Raw genomic sequence first — 27,852 nt, 5'->3', positions numbered from 1 at the left:
TATATATATATATATATATATATATATATATATATGTAAATATTTTTTTAAAGGTCCAGCTCTTCCCTCTCTAGCCCTCTACAGGCTCAGCAGGTGTCTAAAAGCTGCAATGAACACTAATATTTTTTAAATTGATTTTAGAGAGGGGGAGGAACAGAGAGAGAGAGAGAGAGTGAGAGAGAGAGAGAGAGAGGAGTTGGTTTGTTATTCCACTTATTTATGCATTCATTGGTTGACTCTTGTATGTGCCCTGACCGGGGATCAAATCCACAACCTTGATATATGGGGACCACATCTAACCAACTGAGCTACCTGGCCAGGACCAATGACAACTAGTTTTGAAAATAAAATAGAAAGGGCCAAAGAGATAGGTAGCAAATACCCACTTCACACCTGCATCCGAATGCACTCTGCTGATAAACTTGCAAAGAGAAAGGATGCTTGTTATCATTTGACTTGGCCTTCCAGTTCAGAGGAAAAGAAAGAGGATCTGGAGCATCCTCCCTAGAAATCAAGGAAAGAATGGTCACCTGGAGCATGCTAAGTGGCTTCCAGTCACGTAGGCAATCATAATGATGCCTCCCAACAGGAAATCCCAAGACTAGAGGTGCTTCCGCTTATTTTCCTGGTCTTGAGCCATCATCATTTTCAATGAAATATAAATCCTTTGAAAATTATCATCAGTTTTATTTGAGCCATTTTTCAAGGTCACCCAGTAAGTGTTGGGCATTTTCAGGCTTCAATTGAAGTACAGAAGTTAAGACACAAAGGTGGCTCTCAGTGAGCTTACATTATGATTATAAGGAATATAACAAATCCCCAAAACATTTATAATACATCATAACACAACTTATAAACATGCCCTCAGATACCTTAAAATTAAAAAAAATTTTAAAGGTGAAATAGAACTTGTTGACAGACTCGCCTTAGTTCAGAAAGCCTAGAAATGAGCTCTTCTTTCATTATTGTGTTTTATGACTTTGAAGAAGATTATAAACCAACAGAATCTATAATACCCATTAATGTCAGAACACAGGAAAGTCAATATATTACATGGTTAGACTTGGCTTCGTCTCAGGAAAAGAGGATGTGGTTGACTGGAATCTTATTTATTGCTCTAAGTTGAATGCTTGAAAGGTCTTTCTAATGAATTTGTTTAACTGGAGTTGTCATTAGGCTAGTCGTGGATTTAAAAAACTACTGGATAGATCCCATTAGATAAAGAGTGTATCTATCAGTTTATATTGGTTACCTGCCAAATAAAGCACACTCTTCATTTTATTGGACAGTTTCTAATACAATCTATGTGTTTTCAGAATGCAATTGATTTGTTCCTTATATTTGAAAATGTGCTTGTTTAAGAGAAAATTATAGAAAATAATTTTTGCTTGATTCTCCTGCATTATGAAAAGCATGTACTTTTAGTATTTCACGATTATGTAGGGTTAAGATAAATCAATGGTACCATGATGGTTGGAGCACAGCACCTCTAAATTCCCGGATCCATGGTTAACCTGACATGCTCTCAAGCCACTGTTTGAAAATGTTTGTCATCCTCTTAAAGTAAATTAATTAAGGATTGAGTTTTCTAATCACTCTTTATGGAAGAAAATTGGACAATAAAATATGGTGATTACAGTGATCAAGTTATAATCTCATATCGCAGGATATTGAACTCAAAAATGAAAAAAAAAGTTACAAAAGATATTGTCTTTCCTCTCTGATAAAGTATATCTGCCTAGAATATTCTCTCAGCATATTTTTCTTGTGATCTTGTGCACTCAGATACCTGACCCTTGGGGGTTTTCAGCTGATTAGCATGTGTTACAGATGTGGCCCAGGTTGCAGATTTAGTCTTCCTCACTAGACTTAGTTTTTACAATGACTAAATAAGCTTGTGTTTGCTATTAGACATGAGGGAAAGCAGTTTGAAACAGTGTTACACAGATGGATCCACAGAGCTCCCTCTCCCTGTTAAGAAAACTACTAGGATTCAAATACTGATAGTAGTTAAGGAGCATGATGAATAAGGTGATCTTCAAATACAAAGGAAAACTAAAAACAGGCAACAAATTACACAATTACTACTCTTAAGAAATTCCATAGGGCACTTGTTGGATTTTCCAAGAATCTAGAGTCAGGGGAAATACTTTTTTATATTTATACTAGAGGCCTGGTGCACAAAATGCGTGCACGCGCGGGGGGGGGGGGGGGGTGTCCCTCAGCCCAGCCTGCACCCTCTCCAATCTGGGACCCCTTGAGGGATGTCCGACTGCCCGTTTAAGCCCGATCCTGGTGGAATCGAGCCTAAACAGGCAGTCGGACATCCCTCTCACAATCCAGGACTGCTGGCTCCCAACTGCTCGCCTGCCTGCCTTCCTGATTGCCCCTAACCACTTCTGCCTGCCAGCCTGATCACCCCCTAACCACTCCCCTGCCAGCTTGATTGATGCCTAACTGCTCCCCTGCCAGCCTGTTTGCCCCTAACTGCCCTCCCCTGCAGGCCTGGTCACCCCTAACTGCCCTCCCTTGTAGGCCTGGTCCCTCTCAACTGCCCTCCCCTGCTGGCCATCTTGTGGCGGCCATCTTATGTCCACATGGGGGCAGGATCTTTGACCACATGCGGGCAGCCATCTTGTGTGCTGGAGTGATGGTCAATTTGCATATTACTCTTTTATTAGATAGGATAGAGGCCTGGTGCACGGGTGGGGGCCAGCTGGTTTGCCCTGAAGGGTGTCCCAGATCAGGGTGGGGGTTCCTTTGGGGTGTGGGGCGGCCTGGGTGAGGGGCCTGTGGTGGTTTGCAGGCCGGCCACGCCCCCCGGTGACCCAAGTGGAGGCCCTGGTATCTGGGGTTTGTTTATCTTCTACAATTGAAACTTTGTAGCCTGGAGCAGAGCCAAGTCTTCTGCTGGCTCCGTGGTGGCAGCCATTTCTATTGGGATTTATGTATCTTCTGTAATTGAAACTTTGTAGCCTTAAGTGGAGGCCTGGGCCGGCCAGGGTGTGCGGAAAGCTTGGCTTCCTCCATCGCCGCGAGCAACCCTAGCCTCCTGCTCTTTCCAGCTCCATGGCTGCCGCCATTTCTGTTTGGGTTTATGTATCTTCTATCATTGAAACTTTGTAGCCTTGAGTGGAGGCCTAGGCCGGCAAGGGCAGGTGAAAAGCTTGGCTTCCTCCATCACCGGGGAAACCCAAGCCTCCCTCCTGCTCTCTGTGGCCGTAGCCATCTTGGATGGGTTTATTTGCATATTTGCTCCTGATTGGCTGGTGGGCGTGGCTTGTGGATGTAGCAGAGTGATGATTAATTTGAATATTACTCTTTTATTAGATAGGATTAGATCTCCAGTGACCTCATAGACTCCATCTCTAGGAAATGGAATTGATTTGAGGTATTCATATACCAAAAACACTTACCCTGCCCCTACCATGAGCTGAACCTATGCTAAATAGTTTTAGATAATTTTTCTCTTTTAGTTCAGTCTTTATATGTACCAAACCCTAGCACTAAATCAGAGCCTCAAACAAGACCTTGAGGAGACCCTGAGGCAACATAGGAACTACATTTGCTCTTCCAGGATACCTTTTACAGAAATAAGAAGTTTTCAAGGGTATAAGGGAAGATTCAACTTATACCTACTGAAATGAGGGTGGTTCCTTTGGAATCAAGTTGTAGAGGCGAGCCAAAAAGTGGATTTAAAAGCAGAAACTTGGGATCTGGCTAGACTGACAGCTGAGTAATCTAATTTTACCTTAAAAGGCAATACTCTTTTTGTCTTGTACGTTTTCATATATCCCAGTAATGAAAAAAACAGGATGGTATTAAACCTACATATATTTTAAGAGTCCTGCTTTTTAGAAATGTCATAAAGTATACCATATTTGATAAAATATGGTTATACTTACACATTACCATGAACTGTACCTATTTCAGTACTAGCTGCCAAAATTACATGGTTTTGAATGTAATCCCTCCAAGAAAATCATACAAAGCACTTTTTTCTTTGCTTAGCATCTACAGAACAAATTAACCACATGGAAAGCTCTAGTCAGCTGTTTCTGTTTCATGGGAGAATAATTCATCAGCTCTCAGGAGGATTCATATTTGACCTCTCCACACAAGACATTCAGCTTCCAACAAACAGGCTTATGAATGTATCCCTAGAGATGAATACCAAACATTCCATCACAATTCTACAGTGCTTGTTTTAGGTTATTTTTGATTGATGGCCTGAAGTTATGGCTTTAGTTATTTTTAACATTGTTGAGTTTTTAAAATATCATGTATGGGTTTGTTTGTGGGTGTTTTTTTTTGGGGGGGGGGGCAGGGGTAGAGAATAGCCTCCTTCTTTAAAATGGGAACTACAGTTTTAATTGCACATGGCCCTCATCAAGTCCAGTACACCAACAGCCGACTTTTCCATTTGTGCATCTCCCTTGATCCTAGAGTAGGGTCATAAGCAGCTGATATTGTTCTCATTCCACAGTTAAGGAAAGTAAGGGCCATAAAGGTTAAACAGGTTCTATAATAGTGGCTTAGTTATATGCTAACTGGTGCTAAAGCGACCAGTGCAACAATCTACAGCTCTGATTTCTAACCCAATACTCTTCTCATCTGTTATGTCTTGGGTTACAAGCAAACAACAGATAAGGAAGTACACACAGGTCTGCTCAACTCCACCCTCAGAACCAGGAAAAGAAATGAAAGAAAATGTAATAAAAGTAGAACTTCTTTACTAGTTATTCTAACTCTTTGATATTTTCAAAATATGTGAATTTTAAATGTTTATACTATAGAACATATACTTATCCCATCTGGTCTAGTTTAGACAGACTTGAACAACTTATTTTTTCATATATCTTAACTCCTCTACATTTTGTCAAATTCAGTCAATCAAACAAAACTTCAGTCAAAGAACACTTCAGGTAAGATCATAGATCTCAGCAGACAAAGACCCTGCAATCTTGGTAAAGAAATAGTTTGTCTCAAAGTGTCATGTACACAGACCCAGAAGGGCTGGTATAGCTTCCAGCAGAGAACTGAAGTATGTGATCAAACAGTTGCAAAACTGTTAGTGAAAGCTTCTTGGTGCCACTAGTTTCAAGTAAAACCCTTTAATAATGTCAACAGATTAAGCATCTACTTCTGCTGTTTCTTTGATATCCTCCTCAGCTGGCTTCCAAAGGCATTCTTGCTGTCTTCTACAGCTGTTCTCACAGGGAAAGTAAAAGGATTCTCCTTGCCATGGACAAGCCCTTAGGGCCTTACCCTCTGTTCTCTCATCTTCATTCTCAGTCCTTTAACATATCTGCCACAGATACAATAGATACAAATTAATTCACAACTCACATAATCATATAGCATACACATTCTTAACTCCCTTACACTTGAGCCTTTATCCTTCATTCTGTTGATTGAATCTTCTTTGCATGTGTTTTCATTAGGAAAAGAGATGAAAGAAAAGTGTAGTAAAAGTAGAACTTCTTAACTAGTTATTATATTCATTTGTTTCCTCATTCATAAAGCATGCTCTGAAGACCTGCTATGCTCAGACCTGAGACACACAGATGAAATAAGCAACATTCTTACTCTCGAGGAGCTAACAAGTGAGGAAGACACACACAGGGCAAAGCAACTAACACAAAGCCTGGTGCAAGAGAAAACGGGCATCTGTATGCACTAATGAGAACAGCTACTCCATCCTGGGAGATATGAGAAAGTTACTGAGAGAAGGATTTTTAACTGGACTTTGACTAATGAGGAAAATCATCAGGTGGACAAACTCAGTGGAGGACAAGGAGGAGGGCACTAGAAATCAAAGAAAAGTCACGTGCGAAGGCTCAAAGGCATAAAAGGACATAATGTTTTTAAAGAATAAGAAGTCATGAGAAGTGGCTAAAGCATAGTGGGGTGTGTGAATGTGTTGCACAGTGTAGGGTTAGGAAAGGGATAGAGAAATAGTAGGAAAAGGAGAAAAGCTAGTACAGGGTCTTTAAGCTAGGTAATAGGGTTTAGACTTTCACAAAGAAGAGCCGTTGGGAGGTTTTCCACCAGGGAAGAGAGACTAAATGAGTCTGAGAAAGATTTTTCTTGAGCATTGTGGAGAACATTCTGGAACTCCCTGGGGATATTGAGCTTATCATCAGAGAACAGAAGTCAGGCAGTAATGTGCTTGGTTCCACTCAAGAGAGTAAGACATCTTTAATAATATCTTCAGTTTGATATATACAACTGTAATCCATCAGAGATATGTGAAGAGCCTAAATTAAGATTTAAGTGTGTTGCCCTGCTGGCGTGGCTCAGTGGTTGAGCATCGTCCTATGAACCAGGAGGTCACAGTTCAATTTCCAGTCAAGTCACATGCCTGGGTTTTAAGCTTGATCCCCAGTGTGGGACATGCAGGAAGCAGCCGATCAATGGTTCTCTCTCATCATTGATGTTTCTACCTCTCTCTCTCTCCCTTCCTCTCTGAAATCAATAACAAATGTTAAGATAAAAAAAAAAAGAAAAGATTTAAGGAATGCTTCTGAAGTGGAATCAATAAGATGTGTAATACCCAATAAACATGTAGGGGTGCAGGCAGTGAAGGAGGAGAAGAGAATGATTGAACAGTTGCCTTAGGAGACTAGGTGGCTTGGATAACTAAGCACTATCGATGGTTTCTGTAACTCTGTATAAAGCAGAGAGCTCTATACCTTGTTCAGTGAGGCTTCCAAAATGCTCTTGACTGGCCATCAACCCCCTGCCTACCCTCAGAGCAGCAATCCTAATTATAATCCTAAATGGGAAAAAGACCACGGGTAAATTCAGTTCAGTATTCAGTTAAGTATAGTTCAAATTAAGATTCTGCATCCAGTTTCTGTCTCCATCCAAGTTTGGTATATCAATCCGATACGTTTCAAAGACTTTAACATTTTGTAGTAACATTTCCCAATTCCTTATGCCATTTATATTTAAATTCTTTCAAGTTCTTTCCTAAAGAAAAACAGAATCAAATTTGCTTTACAAAATCAAGGAAAGACCTGAATGGGCAATTGAAATAGTCCTGTGGCACTTTCAGATGAGCACAGCTGTATTTATGCAGGCAGAGTGAGGCTACTGAGAATAACCAGATAAAAATTAAGCCAGAAGTCAAACTGTACAGAACAGTGCACTTTGGCATATGTGCAAAAGTAGTGGTTATGGCATCACTTGCATCTATTTAGCAAAACTTACAGAGATAGAAGTAATCTTATTTTATCACTCACTGTATATCCTCTATTTTAATACATGTAAACAATGTGATGATTTTACATGGTGTTATCTGCCTTAATGGGAAACAAAAGGCTGTAATCAAATCAATGTAGTAATTTATAATTGATATTTATAATAAAGGATATATGGTCATTTAATTCCCTCAAGTAAATAAAATTCTTCTAAAGCACATCCACATAGACACATTGGAAATCAGAATGCCCACATTATTATCTAGTACATTTCAACTCCATCATAAGATGGTAGAACCCTCTCATTTTTGAAACTTGCAATCTACAGCAGGAAAGTAATAGGACATGTACAGGTTGCTCTTAACTTGTGCAATGCTCATGTATGAAGCTCATGTATATTGGAACCATGTTCTTGCTTTGCACATTTCCATGGTAACTGAGTACTAAGAGACAGAGAGGGAGAACTTTATTGTCTCCTCCCCTCTCTTGCATCTCAAATGGTCCCCCTCAGCAGTCGACCCTTTGCATCAGCCTGCAGCGTCCTGGATCTTCCTTGTCTGGACAACTTCCATGCCTACCATCAGTTCCCCAAACCCTTCTCTGGTTATGCTACACCCATCTGGATTATTTCTCTGTTGACAAACATAAGGAAAGGACATATTACTTCTATTTATTTATCATCCTCTTATTTTAAAAACCCTTTAGAAATTAAAGCATGACATGTAGAAAAGAATATCTCTAATATATGTAAAGTGTAAGAAATTACAATTTGACTTAAGAAATTAAACACTTCCTATATATTTGAAACTATCTACCAATTTTGTAATCTTTTTTTGTTGTTTCTTCACTTTATAATATACTAAAAGCCTTGCAAAGTGTAAGTACTTTAGGAGCTCCCAGTTCTGAGGGGCTATGCTTCAGGGTGCTATTCTATACATCTAAGGTTAAATAAGTATCATGATGAAAATGACATTTTTCATATTAAGTGATAAAAGTTAGAAGTATATGCTCTATTTCACTCGTAAGAGATAAACACTTCATCACTGTAAATGAGAATAAAATTTGCATTTTAAAGTATTTCAAGGGAATCAGCTCTATATCCTCCTGGCTCTATATCCTCCTGTCTCCACTCCCTCAGTAACACATTGAGTGTACTTGTACTCACGAGAAAGGGGCATTTCTGGGAAATTAATCAAATACAGAATTCAATGTTCCTTGCAGATAGATAATTTTGGGATGTTCCATTGGGAACTTTTTAGTCTGAATTTTCATATTCCTTGGGGAAAGACTCACATGTTCCAAATCCTCGGTGTTTCCTCTATTAGTGAAGAACACTATAACAAAACTGCTATATACAGAATTAATGTATATGCAGGAAGACACTCCGCTGGAAATATCATCATTAAAATGGAAGAAGGCAAAATGTATGGGAATACAATTCAAATGTAGCAAATAAAAACTAGCATGTATAATGCTGTAAAATGCATTATACTAATTACTTTCTGATTTAGCTAAAATTAAAAAAAATTGAGATGGAAATTTTAAAAATATTCATAGCTCTTAATATATTCCAGTAAATTCAGAAATGACAAATCTCACTTAAGAATAAAATCAGTGCTACTGCTTTTGATGACAATAAAAAACACATGTTCAATGCCTAACTAAATCTTTTGACATCTTTATGTTTTGTTCTTTAATGTTTTCCTAGATTTATAAAATAACTCGAATTCTTATTCTGGCTTTGGCTTTATATTTCATATCAGTGCTTCATCCTGTAAGAAGCTGCTGCTGCTATTTGTTCTATACACATGTTAGTTTAGCCCTAAAGCCTAAAGAAGGCTATCGCTCTTTCTATCATTGATGCTTTTATCTGCACTTCTGCATCTGGGCAATTGCTCAACTACAGTCACAAAGACACGGTGCTTGGACTGCATCCTACCAGCTGAGGAGTTTTATTTGGCCATCTTGGTATTGGGGTGGGCCATTTAAATGAGATGTCCAGGAAGCAAGTCAAAAACAGGCTAAAGCTGTAGATTTTGGAGTCAATGGAATATTTGAAGCCACAAGTAGGTAGCATGTTCCAAAGGAGAGTATATGGTACAGGAAGATCTTAGGACTAATGTGTCCAAATCATTAGGTACCCAACAAAGACGTAAGAACTAAAAGGATGGCCTGGAAAATGTCCTGTACTTGATTAATAACTTCTATTGCAGTTTGAGTAAAAAAGACTTCTTATTTCCACGGAATTCCGCCTCCAGACCTCTCCAGCAAAAAAGTAAGTGATGACAGCTAGTGAAAGCCCTATCAACAGTTTATACTTATATCCCTGAGGTGGAACCATCCTATTTCAACACATAGCACATTCTCATTGAATTTCACCTTTAGTGAATGATGAATGCAAGAGGTTTTCCACAAACTGGCTGCCTGCTTGATGCACTTTGTTAGCAAAACACACAGAACTGCCAGGATCGGAGAGTAGCCTTTCCCAAATCCCTCCAAGTGTCAGCATGGCTACCGCACATATTCCTAAATTGGTGAATTTTCTCTTAAGAAAACACAAATTCATTTCAGTGCTTGACTCACATTGAATTGAGGCTTTATAATCTCTCTCATCAACAAAATTTGCTTTTATATACATGGATCATTTTCTTATTTACAGGATTGAAGCAAAATGACAGCTTCTCAATTTGACTGTCAATACTGCTCAGTATCACTTCTTGGGAAGAAATTTATGCTGAAGGATGGCAATCCATACTGCATCAAATGTTATGATCGCGTCTTTTGTAACTATTGTGAGGAGTGCAAAGAAGCAATTGAATCAGGTTCCAAGGTAGGTCTTCTGTCAGTTCACAGAATTATTGCATATGAGCAGACAAATGCTTTGGAATGCCTCTTTTCCTTTAGTTAACTGTTAATACTCTACTGCTCTGCTACTGGGTATAAGGATCTTCAAAGTTACCATCAGTCAAGTTCCAGGCACCATGCTTAGCACTATTAAATATAACATATACTTTACTCCTTGCAATGATTTTAGGAGATAGTTTAGGATGCTAAATATTAAAGAGGCTATTTGTCCAAAGTTACACCAATAAAATGTTGTGTTATTTCTGAAATCACAAGAGTATCAATGAATAAATACATAGATAATAGGATGTGTAAAGATTCAAGAATCTATTTTCTGGCTTCAAATCAGCCTCATCTCCACACCCATTTTGCGCCGATCCTTTCTCACGTATAGCTCTTTCCCCCTACAAAGCAAATTATTGCATTTTTTCTTTTTCATTTATTTTGCCTTTATTTTAGCTAGGTAGTGTTGAGATTTTGTTTAGTTAAATCTCAAATAATAATCTATAGTAATAAAAGCATAATATGCTAATTAGACCAGACATCCTTCCGGATGAAGCCGGGGCTGCAAGGGAAGCCCGGGTCCGTGTGCCAGAGGGAAGCCAGTGCTGGCAGCCACAGGAAGGAAGGCCTACTCTTGCACGAATTTTGTGCATCGGGCCTCTAGTAAGATATAACACCCAAAAAGTAAAGACTGTCTCTAGCCAGTGTAGCTCAATGGTTGGGCGTCATCTATGCACCGAGAGGTTGCTGGTTTGATTCCGGTTCAGGGCACATGCCCAGGTTTTGGGCTTGATCTCTGGTAGGGGGTGTGGAGGAGGCAGTGATCCATGTTTCACTCTCACATCGATGTTTCTCTTTTTCTCCCTTCTCTCTCTAAAAAACAATAAAAACATTTAAAAATAAAATAAACGTAAAGATTATTCCATGACAAGCCTCTCTTGTTTATAAAAGGAAGGTAGAGGAAATTTGGAGAAATAGGAGAGGGTCCACTTATTTTCCAACCCACAAAGCCCCAGGCTCTAGCTCTGAATTGCCCCAGTCTCCTCTCAGTGGGTAATAGTATCAATAACAACGTTCCCTCAAGCTACCAACACAAACTACCGGCACCAGAGTCCCAGGAGTGTTTAGTTTTGTCTTATAAAATGGCTTGTTTTGTTGAAACACATTTAATTAACTTTTATTCACTGTCTCTGAGGATCTTTGTTACAAAGGCCGGCACTGGCATGAAGTATGCTTCAACTGTGCCAAATGCAATCACTCTTTGGTGGAAAAGCCTTTTGCTGCCAAGGATGAGCGCCTGCTGTGCTCGGAGTGCTATTCTAATGAGTGCTCCTCCAAGTGCTTCCACTGCAAGAAGACCATCATGCCTGGTAAGATCAACGGGGAGTGCTGGTCACTAACCCAAGTACCCGTGCTTCAGTTAAGCCCAAGCACAGAAGAGTGTCCTGGCTAACAACAAAAACGTGCTCCTGAGAAAAACACCTTTCTTGCTGTCCCTTGATCTCACTTAGTGTACTGTAGAAATAAGTCATTATTATCTCCGTCTTGAATGGGTAAATTAAACCTAGGTCATAAAACAGTTTGAATGAGAATGTGAGCCATAGATTAAAGATAAAATCTATACCAATAATGCTAACATTGCATTACACACCCTGTCCTAGATATAACCAGTGGCAGTTTTGTTCTCTCTTAGGGAAGACAGGGATCCATGTAATCATTACACTTTCAGGCAAACACTAACTCTCTATGATTTTGCTCCTCTTCTCAATCTGTATAGACAGCAGCATAAGAACATGACTCTCTTACTTTCTTATTATGGATTCAGTATTTTCTAGTTGATCATAACTTCACAGCATCTATCTTATGAGTTTGTGCCCTTGGCATTCCTAATAGTCCTGTAATGATGATTATGGCCCAATTTATCTAAACTACGTGCAGCCTTTCAGAATCTCTACTTTAACACTTGCACATTTCAAAATTGTAGCCTCCAATGCACAACACTTTTCAGTGAAAGAGTGATGATCTGTCATCATGTCTGAACTCATTACTTTTTCCCCCCAGATAAATATTTTGGAAGCCAACAAAACATTATTTTTATAAGGATAATTAATTTATCACCTTAACTTTAAAATATATATTTTAAGTAATTTGACATATCTTCTCTTAAAAGGCTATAAAGTTATGCTTGATTTGTGCTAACAGGTTATTCCTTTTGGGGTACAGGCTCCCGCAAAATGGAATTTAAGGGAAACTACTGGCATGAAACCTGTTTTGTGTGTGAGCATTGCCGACAGCCGATAGGAACTAAACCTCTGATTTCCAAAGAGAGTGGCAATTACTGTGTGCGGTGTTTTCAGAAGGAGTTTGCTCACTACTGCAACTTTTGTAAGAAGGTAATTATCTAAAGAGGGTAAAGTTTGTGGAATCCTCCAGACCACTGCCTTTTAGCTGGACTATATAGTGGAAGTGAACTGATGCTACCAGGTTACATTTGTCTTTAGTGTGAATTCCAACATGTCCAAAGCACTACCTGTCACTTTGAGGATGGCCATCTATTTTTCTCACCATAAAATTCCACCCAGAACATTAATTTAATATTCCAACATCTCAAGTGACTTGATATTCCGGTTCCATTCACTGCTTTTCACTAATTTCATGTATTCTAGTAGAGAACACACACCTCCCTTTGAAGAAAATATTGCAAAGAAAATTATTTTTGATCCACTTCATTTCAGAGAAATATGGATTTGTCTCACAGAGTGATAAAGTGAACCAATTTAAACAATATGTTTAACTCCTCACATTATGTCTCAGCAATACAAATATCTTCTGCTTGAAGCTTTTATGTTTCTAAAGAGTAGATAGGGAGGCTCGAGGGAGATCATTAGGGAAATTCATTAAACACAAAGATAGAAGACACAAAGATCTTTGAGTGGCTTCCTTCACTTCCTTTAACTTTGATATTCATTCTAAACATATTTTCAATAGAAAAAAAAAAGTCATTTTTTTCAAGTAAACTTTGCCCAATCTTTTTTATTCTCTAAGCTTATTTTGTGAAAAAGTTGCTCATCTTTGTCACCTTTACAAAACCTGTCTATAGTCTATAAAATATATATTGATGTTCTCGAAGAAATCCTTGACCCTGAGGCATCGTAAGTTTAAAATAGCACTATAAATTGTGATGAGAAAGCTGAACCATGAAAATATATTGGATTACTACAGTGATTTCTCAACACTTTTGATATATGGGCTACTTTGGCAGATCTCCTAAGACCTTTTGTATTCTTGCATCTGGAAAGCTAGAAGTCTCATTACCACTTTCTACAAATGCATAAATAAACACACGTGCATACAAACACAAACAGTAATTTTCTAGGCATATTTAAAATACTACTACTGCATTTGAGGTGGCATCAATAAACCCCTAAGTTATCATTCTTAAATTACACTATAATGATGTCTGAAACTTACAAGTGATAGAACATGACATCTTATACCTGGAGACTTCCATTACTCTACCAGAAACACTGACTTGGAAAATGACTTCAAAAGCAATAGTCAGACCCTATGACCCTGTAACATGTGAAGCTCCAAAGAATTATCAAAGTCAATGACATACATTTAGAAACAGATGCTGGAAATAAAAATGAATAGATTTATCTCACTATTTTGAGGGGCAATGAAGTTGGCCATTTTTTGACTGTTTCTTAAAGATTTACTTTAAAATAGTAATGAGACTTATGGGAATTTTTTTAATGTCATCTATTGGGCACACAATATAAAGTTTATTCGAATACTGTAAAGATTCAAGAAAGGAACTACTCTAGTACATCAGCTGCTGAGTACGGTCTGGGGCCAAACCTCTGACATTTCCCAAGTTATAGGAACCTATCCTATATTTAGGACATGGCTTGAAGTCACTAAAAATTTATGAAATGTTTATATTGGATAGTAGACAGATCATGACACACCACATTATTTTCTATTTAATTTTTTAAGCCATAAATCCTTTAAGGAAAGCTGGATATAAACGTTTCTCATCAAAATGATCCAATCTGAAGAAAAACAATTTGTTTCAATCTAACCAAATATCAAGTATTTTTTTAAAAAAATTAGGCAAAACTACTTGGCAATCAGGCACTTAGAAGTTTTTTTCAGAAATTTTATTTTGTGAAACTAAATTTTATTTTCTACCCAACAGCAAGTAACCTCAAACTACAAGTGCTTTGAATTCAAACTTCTCAAGGTTCAAATAGAGTATTCTGCAATTTATCAGCTATCATCTACTAAATGTAAAATCCATTTATTGCCTCCACTTTGTCAGAGAAGAAACATGATCTAAATCCTGGCATCAATCAGTGGCAAAAACTGAGCTTAGATATTAGACTTCATCTTAGCCCACCTGCCTCTTCAAAAGGAACACGATCACAAGCAATCTGTTTTAATGTCCCCGAGTGTCTTCTCCCTAATTAAACAGTCTTTGCTGTGCATATCAAGTTTTACTTTGCTGTGAACACATTTTTTCAAGTTTGAATCTTTTAAGCATTGCCTGCTAATCATTTGACCAAACAAATCAAAGGAATCTTGAATTCTGCTGTGCCTGCTCTAAGGCATTTAAAGTCAGTAGGGAGTATTTTAAATTGCTTGTGCTCACACACACCATCATGTTTCCCATTTACTTATTTAGAATAGTGTACTTTTTTCCCTTTAGGAAAAATAACTTTTTTTCATAATACCTTTAATTTTTAAGATATTTTTGTTATTTTTAAAAATATCTTTAGAATAATCATTTTAAAACCCTATATCACAGGCAAATAACATTTTAATGGCTTATCTACTTAATTGAAATACAAAGGTTACAAGAACCATCTCAGCTACATCGTTGCTTCAGTCATTTTAAGACATTTACATGAACACATGCCAAGTTCCACAGCTACTGCAGGTCAATAGCCATGGTTCTGAAAGGTGCTATGACTTAAAAATGGTTACACAAGTTTTTACCTCTATTATCCCAAAGAAAGATGTCTCCGCCTTTTAAAAAGTAGAACCCAAGGATTAAACTGGTATAGAAAAAAAAAACACATTATGGAGGAATAATAACAATCTCCAACAAAACTTGAGCACATCACACGTCAATGTACAACCAGTGCTTCTTAGAGTCTTAAAGCTGAAAACTTACATTGTTGCCCACAGTATCCCATTTGTGCTAGATACAGTATTGGAATTGCTTTCCAAACACTCTTCCCCTTGATGTTTATTCATTCATTCAACAAGGACTTATCAACTGTTTACCATTGCAAAGTTATCTTGCCTCAGTATAGTATTAATGTTTAAGCACATGGGTTCTGGGATCAGACTGTGCAGGTTTGAATGCTAGCTCTAGCTCTGCGTGACCCTGGCAAGGGACAACCACTCTAACCCCAAGTACTTACTCATCTCATAAGGGGGAAAGATAATAGTCCCTACTGTGTAGGTATGTTGAGAATAGTAAGAAGAGGCCATCCCTTAGCACAGGGCTGAAGACCAAAAAAACACTTAAGAAGTTTAGCTCGTTACTAACAGATGATGGTACTTATACATGCCATTCAGGGCTGTTACTGCTGGATATTCTTGAGCCTGGAGGAAAGCCTTCAGGAAAAAAAGCTTTCTATTCAGCATCCTTAAAAGGCAAACGTGGAAATAAGAACAGAGCATAGAAAATATTTTAGATCTAATGGCAGATCTTTGAAGACCAACATGAAAGTCATAGAAAGATAAGCAAAGAAATCAACGGCCGACTTCTTTTTATTTTTTATGGATCCATTATAGCCCTGTTTCCTTTCTGTTCCAATATGGGAGAAAAATTAGGATGTGTATCCCCAGTTCATATCACCATAGCCTTTGCTTCTCATATCCATCCAAAAAAATCTTAGAAAAAGGACAGCCTGATACAACATGACCAAGTAGCCCAAAGAATCACCTGTGGACATAGAAGAGAATCACAAAAGGTCTGAATTCTTACAGCTCCCACGGTCATTACCTTTTTTTGTGATCCTTTGGCAGGTGATAACTTCAGGTTGGGTAACGTTTCATGACCAGCCATGGCATAAAGAGTGTTTTCTGTGTAGCGGCTGCAGGAAAGAGCTCTGTGATGAAGAGTTTATGTCCAGAGATGATTATCCATTCTGCTTGGACTGCTACAACCATCTTTATGCCAAAAAGTGTGTAGCCTGCGCCAAACCCATTACTGGTGAGTTCTTTAGTTGAATACAGTCCTTCCATGAGACAGTTATGGCTACATAAATGCTATACAGTTCACTCTGGGAAAAAAAAGGGGGGTAACCTTTTCCTTATTTTTTTTTCTAGATAAACACAAAATATATAAGCATAATTATTACACAGACCCTTCCACGCAAATATAGATTATAATTAGGGTAGCTATGCTCTAGAGGTCTGTGAAATTATTTGGTATAAAGCCAATGAAATCATTTGGTTTGGCCCTGTCAAGGCATTAGGGGTGAGTTAAGTATATGTTTGACCAAATATAGCAGGCTAATTTTTAAGTTGATAATTTTGCATGGCCTGTGAATGATGTTATAAATATCCAAATGGCTCTTGGCAGAAAAAAGGATCCCCCACCCCTGCTCTAGAGGATTATTAATGCTAAATGTAATGGTACTAACTCTCAATAAAAGAAAAGTTCAGAGGAAGAGGAGAACAGGATGAGCTGAGACATAGAGACCTTCATGAGGAGGCCTGGTCTGAGCTGGACCTTTAAGGATTCGAGTGGAAGGAAGGGATATTTGAAAATAAAAATCCTGCTTAATTCCAAACAAGGATGAAAGGGCCTTAGAAATGGAAAAAGTTTTAATTAAATGTAAGTATTGTACCGAAATCCAAAGCTGTACTAATTAGGGCAGCATAGGTTACGAATTAATTATACTTCATTTTAAAATGTTTCTAACAAGTGTATTATTCTCTTTTCCCAGGCATTAAGTTTTAATTATGAATAGATGAAATAAAACCAGATAGTGTTCTGCCGAAGAAACAAAGTGTATGTGGCATGATTTGAAAATAACATAAGTGGTAAATCAATCTGTGTTAAATAGATTTTCAAGGCAACAAACAAACAAAGCATTACCTTTTCCTCAGAGACCCTTCTAAAATGCTCACCCTGTAGTAAAAGAATGAAAGCTAGCATGGCCCCTGAGAAGCCCCACTATCACTCTGCTAGGTAATTTATAGTCACTGAATGATGTGGCAGAACTCCCCATGCCTAGTATTCTTAGATAATATTTCATATTTTAGCTCAGTTTATGTAACATGGAATTAAAGATTATTGTATCCCTCTCCTTCTCCTCCATCTTCAAGTGTTTCACAAAATAAAAGTTGAATCTTCATGAATGTTTAAAGAAAGAAAACAGTTTTGCTGCACACCCAGTGTAGCAGGCTTTTACTGACTTGCAAGCAGAGAGAGAGAGTTACCTGGTACTCAAAGCACAGTCCTGCCCATCTATATGGGGCACCAGGCTTTTCACAATCTCACACTGGCCCTCTGGCTCCATCTGGCCAGCAGCCGTGTTTTGTCTGGCCTGCACATGTTTGGAAACAGTGTAATGTAATGTAATGTAATGTAATGTAATGTAATGTAATGTAATGTAATGTAATGTAATGTTATGTAATGTGTTATGTAAAATCCTGCCCAGATGAGCTGACTGCCTTTATGTTCCAGATCTAGGTCACTGTCACATGGAACTAAGCAGATGCCTCATTGTACAGGGGCATGTCCTCTCTGTTCCTCACACCTTGTTTTCATCACTCATCTACGTCACCTGTCAGCCCTTTCAAGGCCTTGCTTTGGCAGTTCCATACAATCAGGCTCCAAAGCTTGGACTCTTAACCACTGTACTTTCCTGCCTTTTACACACCTGACAACTCCTGAAGTCAAGAGAAAAAGCCATTATCTCCCCTGATTTTATCTAGAAAATGGGTCTTACAGAAATGCAATAGTACCTGGAGCTCCAAAATCTCCTTAGTGGAGTCTGCCATCACAACCCAACAGATTCAGTTGACTTATTCTAGGGGGGGCGGGGGCGGGGGGGGGGGAGGGCTTCCATTAGAAAATTACACAACTCAAAATAGATTTGAAAACTTTGGGGGAACCCAACTGGCCAATACTAGTTTGTAAAGAGCCTACACAAGCCCTGAACTTGATGAGTTTCAGTTCTGATCCATAACAGATTCATGTGTCTAGGAAATTTTTTTCTGATGAATTGTAGCAAGTTGATCACTGAGCTCAGCTTTTTAAAGTTCAGACAGAAAAACCACAGTGTTCTGGGTATCACATAAGGATGATCAGGAACCAGAGATTTGACCCAAAAGTAATCCAAGATTATCTATTTAATTTAGAATAACTCATCTTTTGATAATTATCTTAATCTCCTTTTGGCTCTGTGACTGAGAGATATTAGGTACTAAACTTCCAATTTTATCTAATTCTTATACTTATTATGTATGTCCTTGAGCAGTGGTCGACAAACTCATTAGTCAACAGAGCCAAATATCAACAGTACAACGACTGAAATTTCTTTTGAGACCCAAATTTTTTAAACTTAAACTATATAGGTAGGTACACTGTTATTAACTTAATTAGGGTACTCCTAAACTGGCCTTTGCTAAAAACTCAAGGGGCCAAAGAGCCGCATGTGGCTTGCGAGCTGCTGTTTGCCGAACACTGTCCAAGAGCAGTGCTTCTTTTAAATTGAGCTATTTGAACTAACATTCCATAGAGAATTCTTATACTATCGTATCTTCTGAAAGTTGCACATTCAAGCAAACAATATGTCACTGTAAGGAACTATGTTAGAAAGTTTTAAAAATACTATTTTATATTAACTAAATCTCTAAGGCATCTGGTAAAAATTTTTAATCCCATCACAATGAATTTGAGTCATCTGAAAAAACTCAATGTAAAAATATATTTTTCCTCCTCTAAGATAAGACTAACCTTTCAAACTTTTGGGGATAAATGAAGCAGCTTGATGTAGTGCAAAGTACTTTGGACTAGAGAGTAAATTACATACCTCAGTCTTGCCTCTGCTCCTGACTATTGTGTGAAAGTGGGTAAACAATTCACCTCTGAGGTCCTCATTGGCCTTATTTTCAAAATAAGGAGTTGAGCAGAATTACATCTTAGCTTTCTTTCATTTCTATTTATTTTAACCAAAAAGGGTTTCAAATATTATGATTTCTTCAGAAAGGGATGCTAATGTTTCAGGTTATGTTTTTTTACAAAAGATAAATGCAGGCTTAATTTTGTGGGGTTAAGAGCATAGATAGGCTCTGAAACCAGAGGGCCTTAGATTAAATCCAGATCTGCCACTTACCAGCTGGGTGATTTGGGCAAAGAGTTGAACCTCTCTGTCAATTTCTGTATGCAAAGTAGGGTTGGTGATAACATCTTCCCCATGAAGGTGAGGTGAGAGTTATATGAACTAATACATGTAAAGGGCTTAGAATATTGATGGGTTCATCTTTAAGTGTTCAATCAATGTTAGTTCTTATTTTACTGAATTTTGGGGAGTAAATGAAGCCAGATAAAAACAAGTGCTGGAGACCTGTTTCCTGTATGACTCTCTTACTGCAGATGACCCTCATGACCTGAGGGCGTAAGCATATCTAAAATTGAAACAATTTGTAAACATCACAGGATCAGTCAGGCCTTTCTTAAATTCCTGCTACCAGATGCTCCTGTTTTTTCCCTCTTTGTAAAATTCTAGAATTGTTTTTACATTTGCCACTGTACAGGCTTACTAATAAACTCAAGAAAACCTCATGAGCATCACAATTCTAGATGTGTAATAATTAGTTTTATGAACAGAGATGATTTACATTTATAGAGAACATCATTCTTGCAATCAGCTTATCAATGTTTTGAATAACATTAAAGGAATTAATTGGTTCATTATTGATTTACTCTTATTAGAAAGTGATGATAGCACCATAAATAGCAAGCTATAAATTTATTTAATCAAGGAAAGTAGAATAATTTTATATAAATGTATCTATGAATTAGTAAATTATATGTAAAGACATCAAATAATGTTTCTAGGGTGGAAATAGAAGTTCATTATAATATTAAGGAGAGTTTATCTGAAATAGAATGCTTAGTCACTCTTTCTGCTTCACCATCCCAAATGGACTATTTGGAAATTATATGTGAATAAGCACATGGAACTGTTTTAGCCTCATTCTATAGTACAAATCACAGGAAGTTCACAGTACTAAGGTCACTTGAAAAAAACTTCGCAAATAGCCGAAACCGGTTTGGCTCAGTGGATAGAGCGTCAGCCTGCGGACTGAAAGGTCCCAGGTGCGATTCCGGTCAGGGGCATGTACCTTGGTTGCGGGCACGTCCCCAGTGGGGGGTGTGCAGGAGGCAGCTGATCGATGTTTCTCTCTCATCGATGTTTCTAACTCTCTATCCCTCTCCCTTCCTCTCTGTAAAATATCAATAAAATATATTTAAAAAAAAAAAAAGAAAAAAGAAAAAAACTTCGCAAATAAATAAAGACCCAAGTTTAGGGATATTCCAATTCTTAGACCTTTCTCCTTTTCTACAACTTCTCAAAACCAATTCCTTGAACTGTGCCTTGGATTCATATTAGGGATATAGAGATAGTGTCCACTGAAGACTCAAATTCTACCTTTCTTCAAACACTATGGCTCAAGTGAGGCCCAAGTGGTGAAGGCTGACAAGGCACTTCTTAGAAGCTAATCATGGGATAGCATGGTTTCAGAGTGATCAGATCCACAGATCTTTGTCACAAGCTGAAGTTGTCTCTGGGCAAGGTATTGAGGTCATCATGTTAGGCTAGCTACGTGATAATCTGGATAAAGTTCTAGATTTGGGGTGTTTGGAAATTGTATCCCAAACCACAATATAAGCATAGAACTTTATCCTAAGTAAAATTTAAATATGGAAAAAGAAGGAGGAGAACTAAAAGTCATCAAAACACCAGACATCAGGCTATGAAGTACAATTTATTTTATTTTATACAAATATTGCCTCTAAGAAAACAAGGGCACAACAAGAGAAAAGAGCAAGATATCTCTATTTGAATATTTATTCCCAGTGCACTACACTGTATTTCCTTATCTGTATTAGCAGTCCTTATCTGCTTCCAAAATTATGTGCTTTTTATATCCAAATTCTACCTACTTGTGTAGATAATGGAAAATTTTCAATGGGAATCAGACTGGATCTCATCAGAGGAATTTGTTGTATGGGTGACATTCCCAGATGGATACAGAGCAATGGGGGCAGCATTCCTTTTGAGGTTACTTGCCTCAGTGTAATCTTTCTGCATCTCCAGTTCCTAAAAGAGATCCCGATTGCATGCTCAATCTATTCATGAAAGAATAGATTATTCTTTTTCTCCTATTTTTTACAGGCCTCAGAGGTGCCAAGTTTATCTGCTTTCAAGACCGTCAGTGGCACAGCGAATGCTTTAACTGTGGGAAGTGCTCAGTCTCCTTGGTTGGGGAAGGCTTCCTGACCCAGGACAAGGAAATCTTCTGCCGAAAATGTGGCTCCGGAGTGGAGACTGACATCTAGACGGGGACAGTCCTTCCCAACCTAACATCCACCTTGCTTTTGTTCTCACTAAATCCAGAACTTGGTTGAAGTCGTATTTCTGACTTGAGTTTTAGAAAATATTAATGTAAACTTCATAGCAGAAGGGTTTTGCACACATTCTGATTGAACTGTATTATAAGAGCTCAAAAAAAGCACAGTCTAACAGAAATGAATATATACTAAATCACAAAGGAACCTCTGCTTGCAAAATACTGCACTCTGCTGTTAGAAGTAATAGAATATCTCTTTATTATAACCAAGTAGAGCACCTATACATAGAAGTCATGGATGTTAGTACTGAAGACAGATGTCGTTCAAAACTGCAGAATAAAAAGGAAATTAAGAGATCAAATTAAAAGGCATACATAAGACTAATGTTTGTGCTCCTAGCAAGCTAGTGATACATATGGTGATATGAATAATAAAGCAGTGATCCGGGAAAACTGATAAGCAATCAGCACATTTAAGAATTCTGTCATTTTATCATTCTTTTTTCACTCACACATACTGGCTTTGAAAAACAAAACTGCAATTTGCCCTCATCCACACTGCTTCCACAGCTCGTTGGTTCCCATGGTTAATCAATGGCTCTGATACGCTATATAAATATAATGGGTTCTCTCTACCTAGGGATAGTCAAAACATGTTTTATTAAATGTATTTTCAAAGCCCACATAATTTTTCTAAAGACTTACATATTTCATGAGAGAAAATGTCTATTCTTTCAAGCTAGCTAACCAGAATAATCATTGTCCCCAAGGCAAACCTTTAAAGTAAATAGATCATTAAATCATCACATGTGGAAATTAGTTTTAGGGAAGGGATTGAGTGTTGGAACATGACTTTCATCCAGATATCTAAAGGCATAAGAGAATGCATAATTAGCTCTGAGCCACATGCATTTTGACTTCTAAAATTACATAGATGATTAATGGAAAGACATAAAAGCAGGCTTTAAAGAAATCTAATATTAATAACTGAAAAAGAATAATTCACTGCTGGTAATTCAGGACCTGTAACGCAGTAGAGTAGAGCAATGTGGGCTATAGATGAGCCCTCTCACTGCTCCTCCTCACCTGTGCCCCCCACCTCACCCATACCAACCACACCCCAGAGCTTCAGTCTCTGGCATGACCCAAGGGTGCACTCTCACCCCTAAGCAGTCATTCGACAAATAAGTCTGTTTTTATTGGTCATAAGGGACGTAACAGCCTTAGTGAAAAGTCTAGCTGCCTTGGACAACACTTTGCACATTGTGTGGGACAAGTGAAAGCAATCTCTGCTCTCTATGATTAATTACCAACCTTTTTAAGTGCACTTGCATGGGAAAGGGGGAGGTCAGGAGAAGAAACCCACCTAGATGTAACTTTTATGCATCTACTCTCAGATTATTACATAGCATTAACGTTTCTGATTGAAATCTAATTATATGCTGTGGCTGATTACCATGATTAAAATAGCATCCCGGGAGATTCAATTAAAATTGTTATGGAAACACAAGTTTTGAAATAGTTTAAAATGCAAGGACATTTGAGATGCTAACAACTTAGAGATACTAATAAAAGGTCAAGCTGCATAGGCTATATGAAAGTAATAATTGTCTCCTTTTATATTAACAATGCCAAGATATTTGCTTACTTTTACTTTATAAAATGTAGAAAAACCCATCCATATTTTTCCTGATTTGTTTAAAATTTCACATAACAGGTAGGGAACCAAATATGCCAATTTGTTCTAGGATCTAGAAAATAATAGTACATTACATATTTAGAAAACCAAGTCAATCTAAGTCTGGAGAGATATACAGCATTGTAATATTGTCTCAGTTAACCACTTACATATAAATATACAAAATGTAATGTTTTCTTGGTTAAACAATTGGTAATATGAAGGCATTTTGCTGGGTGTGTATGGGATTGGTGAGTGCACGTGATCAGGCTTGAATTCTATCCGTACAATTACAATTCACAGAACCATTGCTGAGGCAGAGATGTTATCATTCTCTGGTGTATATACTTCTGCATATAAATAATTCCATATTTAGAATGTAGTTTAGTCATCAAATATGTATTAGGCATGTCTGTGCACAAAGGTAGAGTTTGAGCTGTTCTGGTTCTGGGATGAGGGGTGGGAAGGTCAGGTTATGGAAATGTGGGAATCCTATCTAATAAAAGAGCAATATGCAAATTAACCCCCACTCCGCTATACCCACAAGCCACACCCACCAGCCAATCAGGAGCGAATATGCAAATAAACCCAACCAAGATGGCTACAGCCACAGAGAGCAGGAGGGAGGCTTGGGTTTCCCCGGCGATGGAGGAAGCCAAGCTTTCCGCCTGCCCTTGCCGGCCTAGGCCTCCACTCAAGGCTACAAAGTTTCAATGATAGAAGATACATAAATCCCAACAGAAATGGCGGCAGCCACGGAGCTGGAAAGAGCAGGAGGCTAGGGTTGCCTGCGGCGATGGAGGAAGCCAAGCTTTCCGCACACCCTGGCCGGCCCAGGCCTTGCTTAAGGCTACAAAGTTTCAATTATAGAAGATACATAAATCCCCCAAAAAATGGCTGCCACCACGAAGCAAGCAGAAGGCTTGGCTCCGCTCCAGGTTACAAAGTTTCAATTGTAGAAGATAAACAAACCCCAGATACCAGGGCCTCTGCTTGGGTCGTCAGGGGGCGTGGCCGGCCTGCAAACCACCACAGGCCCCTCACCCAGGCCGCCCCACACCCCAAGGGAACCCCACCCTGATCCGGGACACCCTTCAGGGCAAACCAGCTGGCCCCCACCCGTGCACCAGGCCTCTATTCTATCTAATAAAAGAGTAATATGCAAACTGACCATCACTCCAACACACAAGGTGGCTGCCCCCATGTGGTCAAAGATGGCTGCCCCCATGTGGACACAAGATGGCCGCCACAAGATGGCCAGCAAGGGAGGGCAGTTGTGGGCGATCAGGCCAGCAGGGAGGGCAGTTGGGAGGGACCAGGCCTGCAAGGGAGGGCAGTAGGGGGTGACCAAGCCGGCAGAGAAAGGAAGTTGTAGGCTATCAGGCCAGCAGGGAAAGGCAGTTGGGAGGGACCCAGGCCTGCAGGAGAGAGCAGTTGGGGGGGACCAGGCCTGCAGGGGAGGGCAGTTAGGGGTGACCAGGCCTGCAGGGGAGGGCAGTTAGTGGTGACCAGGCCTGCAGGGGAGGGCAGTTAGGGGCAAACAGGCTGGCAGGGGAGCATTTAGGCATCAATCAGGCTGGCAGGGGAGTGGTTAGGGGGTGATCAGGCTGGCAGGCAGAAGCAGTTAGGGGCAATCAGGAAGGCAGGCAGGCGAGCAGTTGGGAGCCAGCAGTCCTGAATTGTGAGAGGGTTGTCCGACTGCCCACTGGGATCGGGCCTAAACGGGCAGTCGGACATCCCTTGAGGGTTCCCAGATTGGAGAGGGTGCAGGCTGGGCTGAGGGACACACACCCCCGTGCACGAATTTCGTGCACCTGGCCTCTAGTGTCAGATATAAAAATCCTTCTCTACAGCTTATAAAAGGTGCCAGTGTAGACACAATACACATATGCAAAACAACCAAGAAAGAAGGCCTCGTTAGACTGATATGCATACAATGGTAACAGTAAAAACTTTATACTATCATTGAGTTCAGATATAACATGCAATAGAAAGTTACTATTCTTAAATAGAGGAAAAAGCATCACAACAGTATTTGAGAAAGATCATGCTGATGATTCTGTGTGGCCTGGAACTGAAGAGGACAAGGTCCAAAGACTAGGCCTCTGAATGCAATAATATGTGTGGTTAGTGGCAAAAGAAGTGAAAAGATAAAAACAATAAGTAATGCAGGCCAAGGGCTCTCTCTGTCAATATAAATGTGTATGCAAGACAACAAATCAAAATAATTTATGTTGTCATGTTGGATTAAAGATGACAAAAAAATGCAGAAAAGAATTTCTGCTTCCATGATAACAGATAGGGTGCCCACGGGTTCAATTTTCACTCAACCAATGGACATTGGAACAATCCAGGCCCATTGGTTAAATGAAGTATGATAATGCTACCGTCATTAGTTCAAAACTTACATAGTCACTATAACTGTAAAAAAACCTTCAAACTCTGTTGTGCATTGGAGATACTGATCACAATGGTCTTGGTTAAAAATCATCACAAAATTTAGTACCACAAATAAAAAATCAATTCAAAGATATAGCTGATGTTAGTGACACCATTTTTTAATTTAAGGAAAAAAAATACTTATTATTCTAACTGGCATAGTAATAATACTTCACATTTTAAATAAGAAAATGATTGTTACAGTATGTTTTAGATATATTTAATTGAGCACATAAATTATTCTCAAATACGTTTATCAGCAGATGTTTGTTATTGCAATAATACAGTTTTTACTTATTTTACATATTGTGGTTTTCAGACTATTTATGTTAAATAAATTTGCATAATACATATTTATCAAGTTGTTTTTTGATATACGTTTTTTACATTATCTGTGCAGTAAACTGGAAAGTTATGAAATAACTTATAGTGTTTTTACTTTTCTTACATAAGGGAGCATGATGACTTTTATCTTCTTGTCCCAGCTATTTTTTTAAATATAATTTCTTATTGATTTCAGAGAGGAAGGAAGAGGGAGAGAAAGATAGAAACATCAATGATGAGAGAGAATCATTGATCAGCTGCCTCCTGCACACCCCCCACCGGGGATCGAGCCCACAACCCCGGCATGTGCCCTGACCATGAGTCAAACCAGAACCTCCTGGTTCATAGGTTGCTGCTCAATCACTGAGCCATTTTTACAACACCCAAATTAACTACCCGTTTAGATATTATTTCAGGGCATTAATTAAAAAAAAAAAAAAGACATAATTGAATTCTGTCTGACCCAAACAGTAATGCTTGTCTTGTGAACCTCATCTGTGCTCTTTCTTACAGCAATCAACTTTCTAGATATTCTAAACTAAGAAGAATTATTTTATTCCTAATTATCATCCCTATTAATCTAAATATATCACAAGTAGCTCACTTCAATTGAATTTTCCTGTTTTGACTGGGATAGTCTTAGCTAATTTCTTATTATTTCTATATTGGGGGAATTGTTAAAAGTCTTATTTAATCTAAAGTAAAATTTGTGTCTGCAACACAAGTTTTTGTGAAACTTTAGCTAATCCACATTCGGTAGGTTCTCTACAGAGTTGCATAGATTATGAATTCATTGAAGGTCAGAACATGTTTCATGAAGAAATATTTGGAAGAACATATCTCACCAAACATTTCTAGTTCATTTTTAAAATCACATGGCTTTAACATATAATGAAATTTTAATGGGTACCTCAAAGGTAAACTTTATGTCTTGGGATTATGTTTCTTCAATGAAGGAGTCAGAAAATCAATAGAAATTATACTTGCTAAGATAGTACTTTTATCCTGAACCTTTTCCACTGGAAGCATCAGACTTTTGGATCATGATTCTACCAGAAACATTTCAAGTGACACCGGGGATAAGTGTAAAGAAATGTTGGAGGAACTTGAGATCCTCCTTCCAGGGACAGATAAAGGAGATCTATCAATATTTGGGGAAATGTCATAAGGTAAATTTACCTTACAACTTCTCCAAAGTCAGTGTATATGGACTTTATTATCCCAACATCATAAAGTACAAGGATACCAGGAGTCTTCCTTTGAACCATCCAATTCAAGAGAACTTAAGAAATCAGCCCATCCACTCAGTCACCCATGGGGCTTCCTAGATGTTCCTAAAAATGCATCATCCCGAGAGAATTAGAGAAGTTCTTTTTCAGAATTATGACCAATCTAAACTTTCCCAGATGACTCAACTTTAGGACCAGATATCCTGTTAAAAATGGGGTTGGGGAAAATATTTCTCAAATGGGGAAATAAAAAAGAGGAAAAAGAAACATAAAAGATTCATGCTCAAGTTTGAGTCTATAAAAGAAATAACAGAATTTATGTGTCTTTGGAATGACTGGATTATATATCTCTGTGGTTGAGAAAAGGAACAGCTCACTGTGATAGAATTATGATCCATGTCACAGGGAGCAGAGAGTATTTGGGTCAAATATTTTCCCACGAATGGTAATAAACTTATGAAGTAGATGTCCATAAAGGGTTCTCTGAATGAGAGACATTAATGAGCTCAACAGACATACATTC

General features: G+C 38.4%; 1 protein-coding gene across 1 annotated transcript in view; it reads left to right on the top strand.

The window, feature by feature from the left end:
* Positions 1-23,261, top strand: part of FHL5 (four and a half LIM domains 5) — a 33,423-nt gene extending 10,162 nt beyond the window's left edge. The window contains exons 2-6 of the mRNA XM_080663886.1: positions 9,865-10,035; positions 11,248-11,422; positions 12,276-12,445; positions 16,095-16,281; positions 21,485-23,261. Of these exons, the coding sequence (XP_080520012.1) occupies positions 9,877-10,035; positions 11,248-11,422; positions 12,276-12,445; positions 16,095-16,281; positions 21,485-21,648 (855 nt within the window). The 5' untranslated portion in view covers positions 9,865-9,876 and the 3' untranslated portion in view covers positions 21,649-23,261. The remainder of the gene's footprint in view (positions 1-9,864; positions 10,036-11,247; positions 11,423-12,275; positions 12,446-16,094; positions 16,282-21,484) is intronic.
* The last annotated feature ends 4,591 nt before the right edge of the window (positions 23,262-27,852 follow it).

This window comes from Plecotus auritus, assembly GCF_963455305.1.
Source record: "Plecotus auritus genome assembly, chromosome: 4".
NCBI lineage: Eukaryota > Metazoa > Chordata > Mammalia > Chiroptera > Vespertilionidae > Plecotus > Plecotus auritus.
The sequence above is the reverse complement of the archived record's forward strand: the minus strand, read 5'-3'. Positions and strand labels throughout refer to the sequence as shown.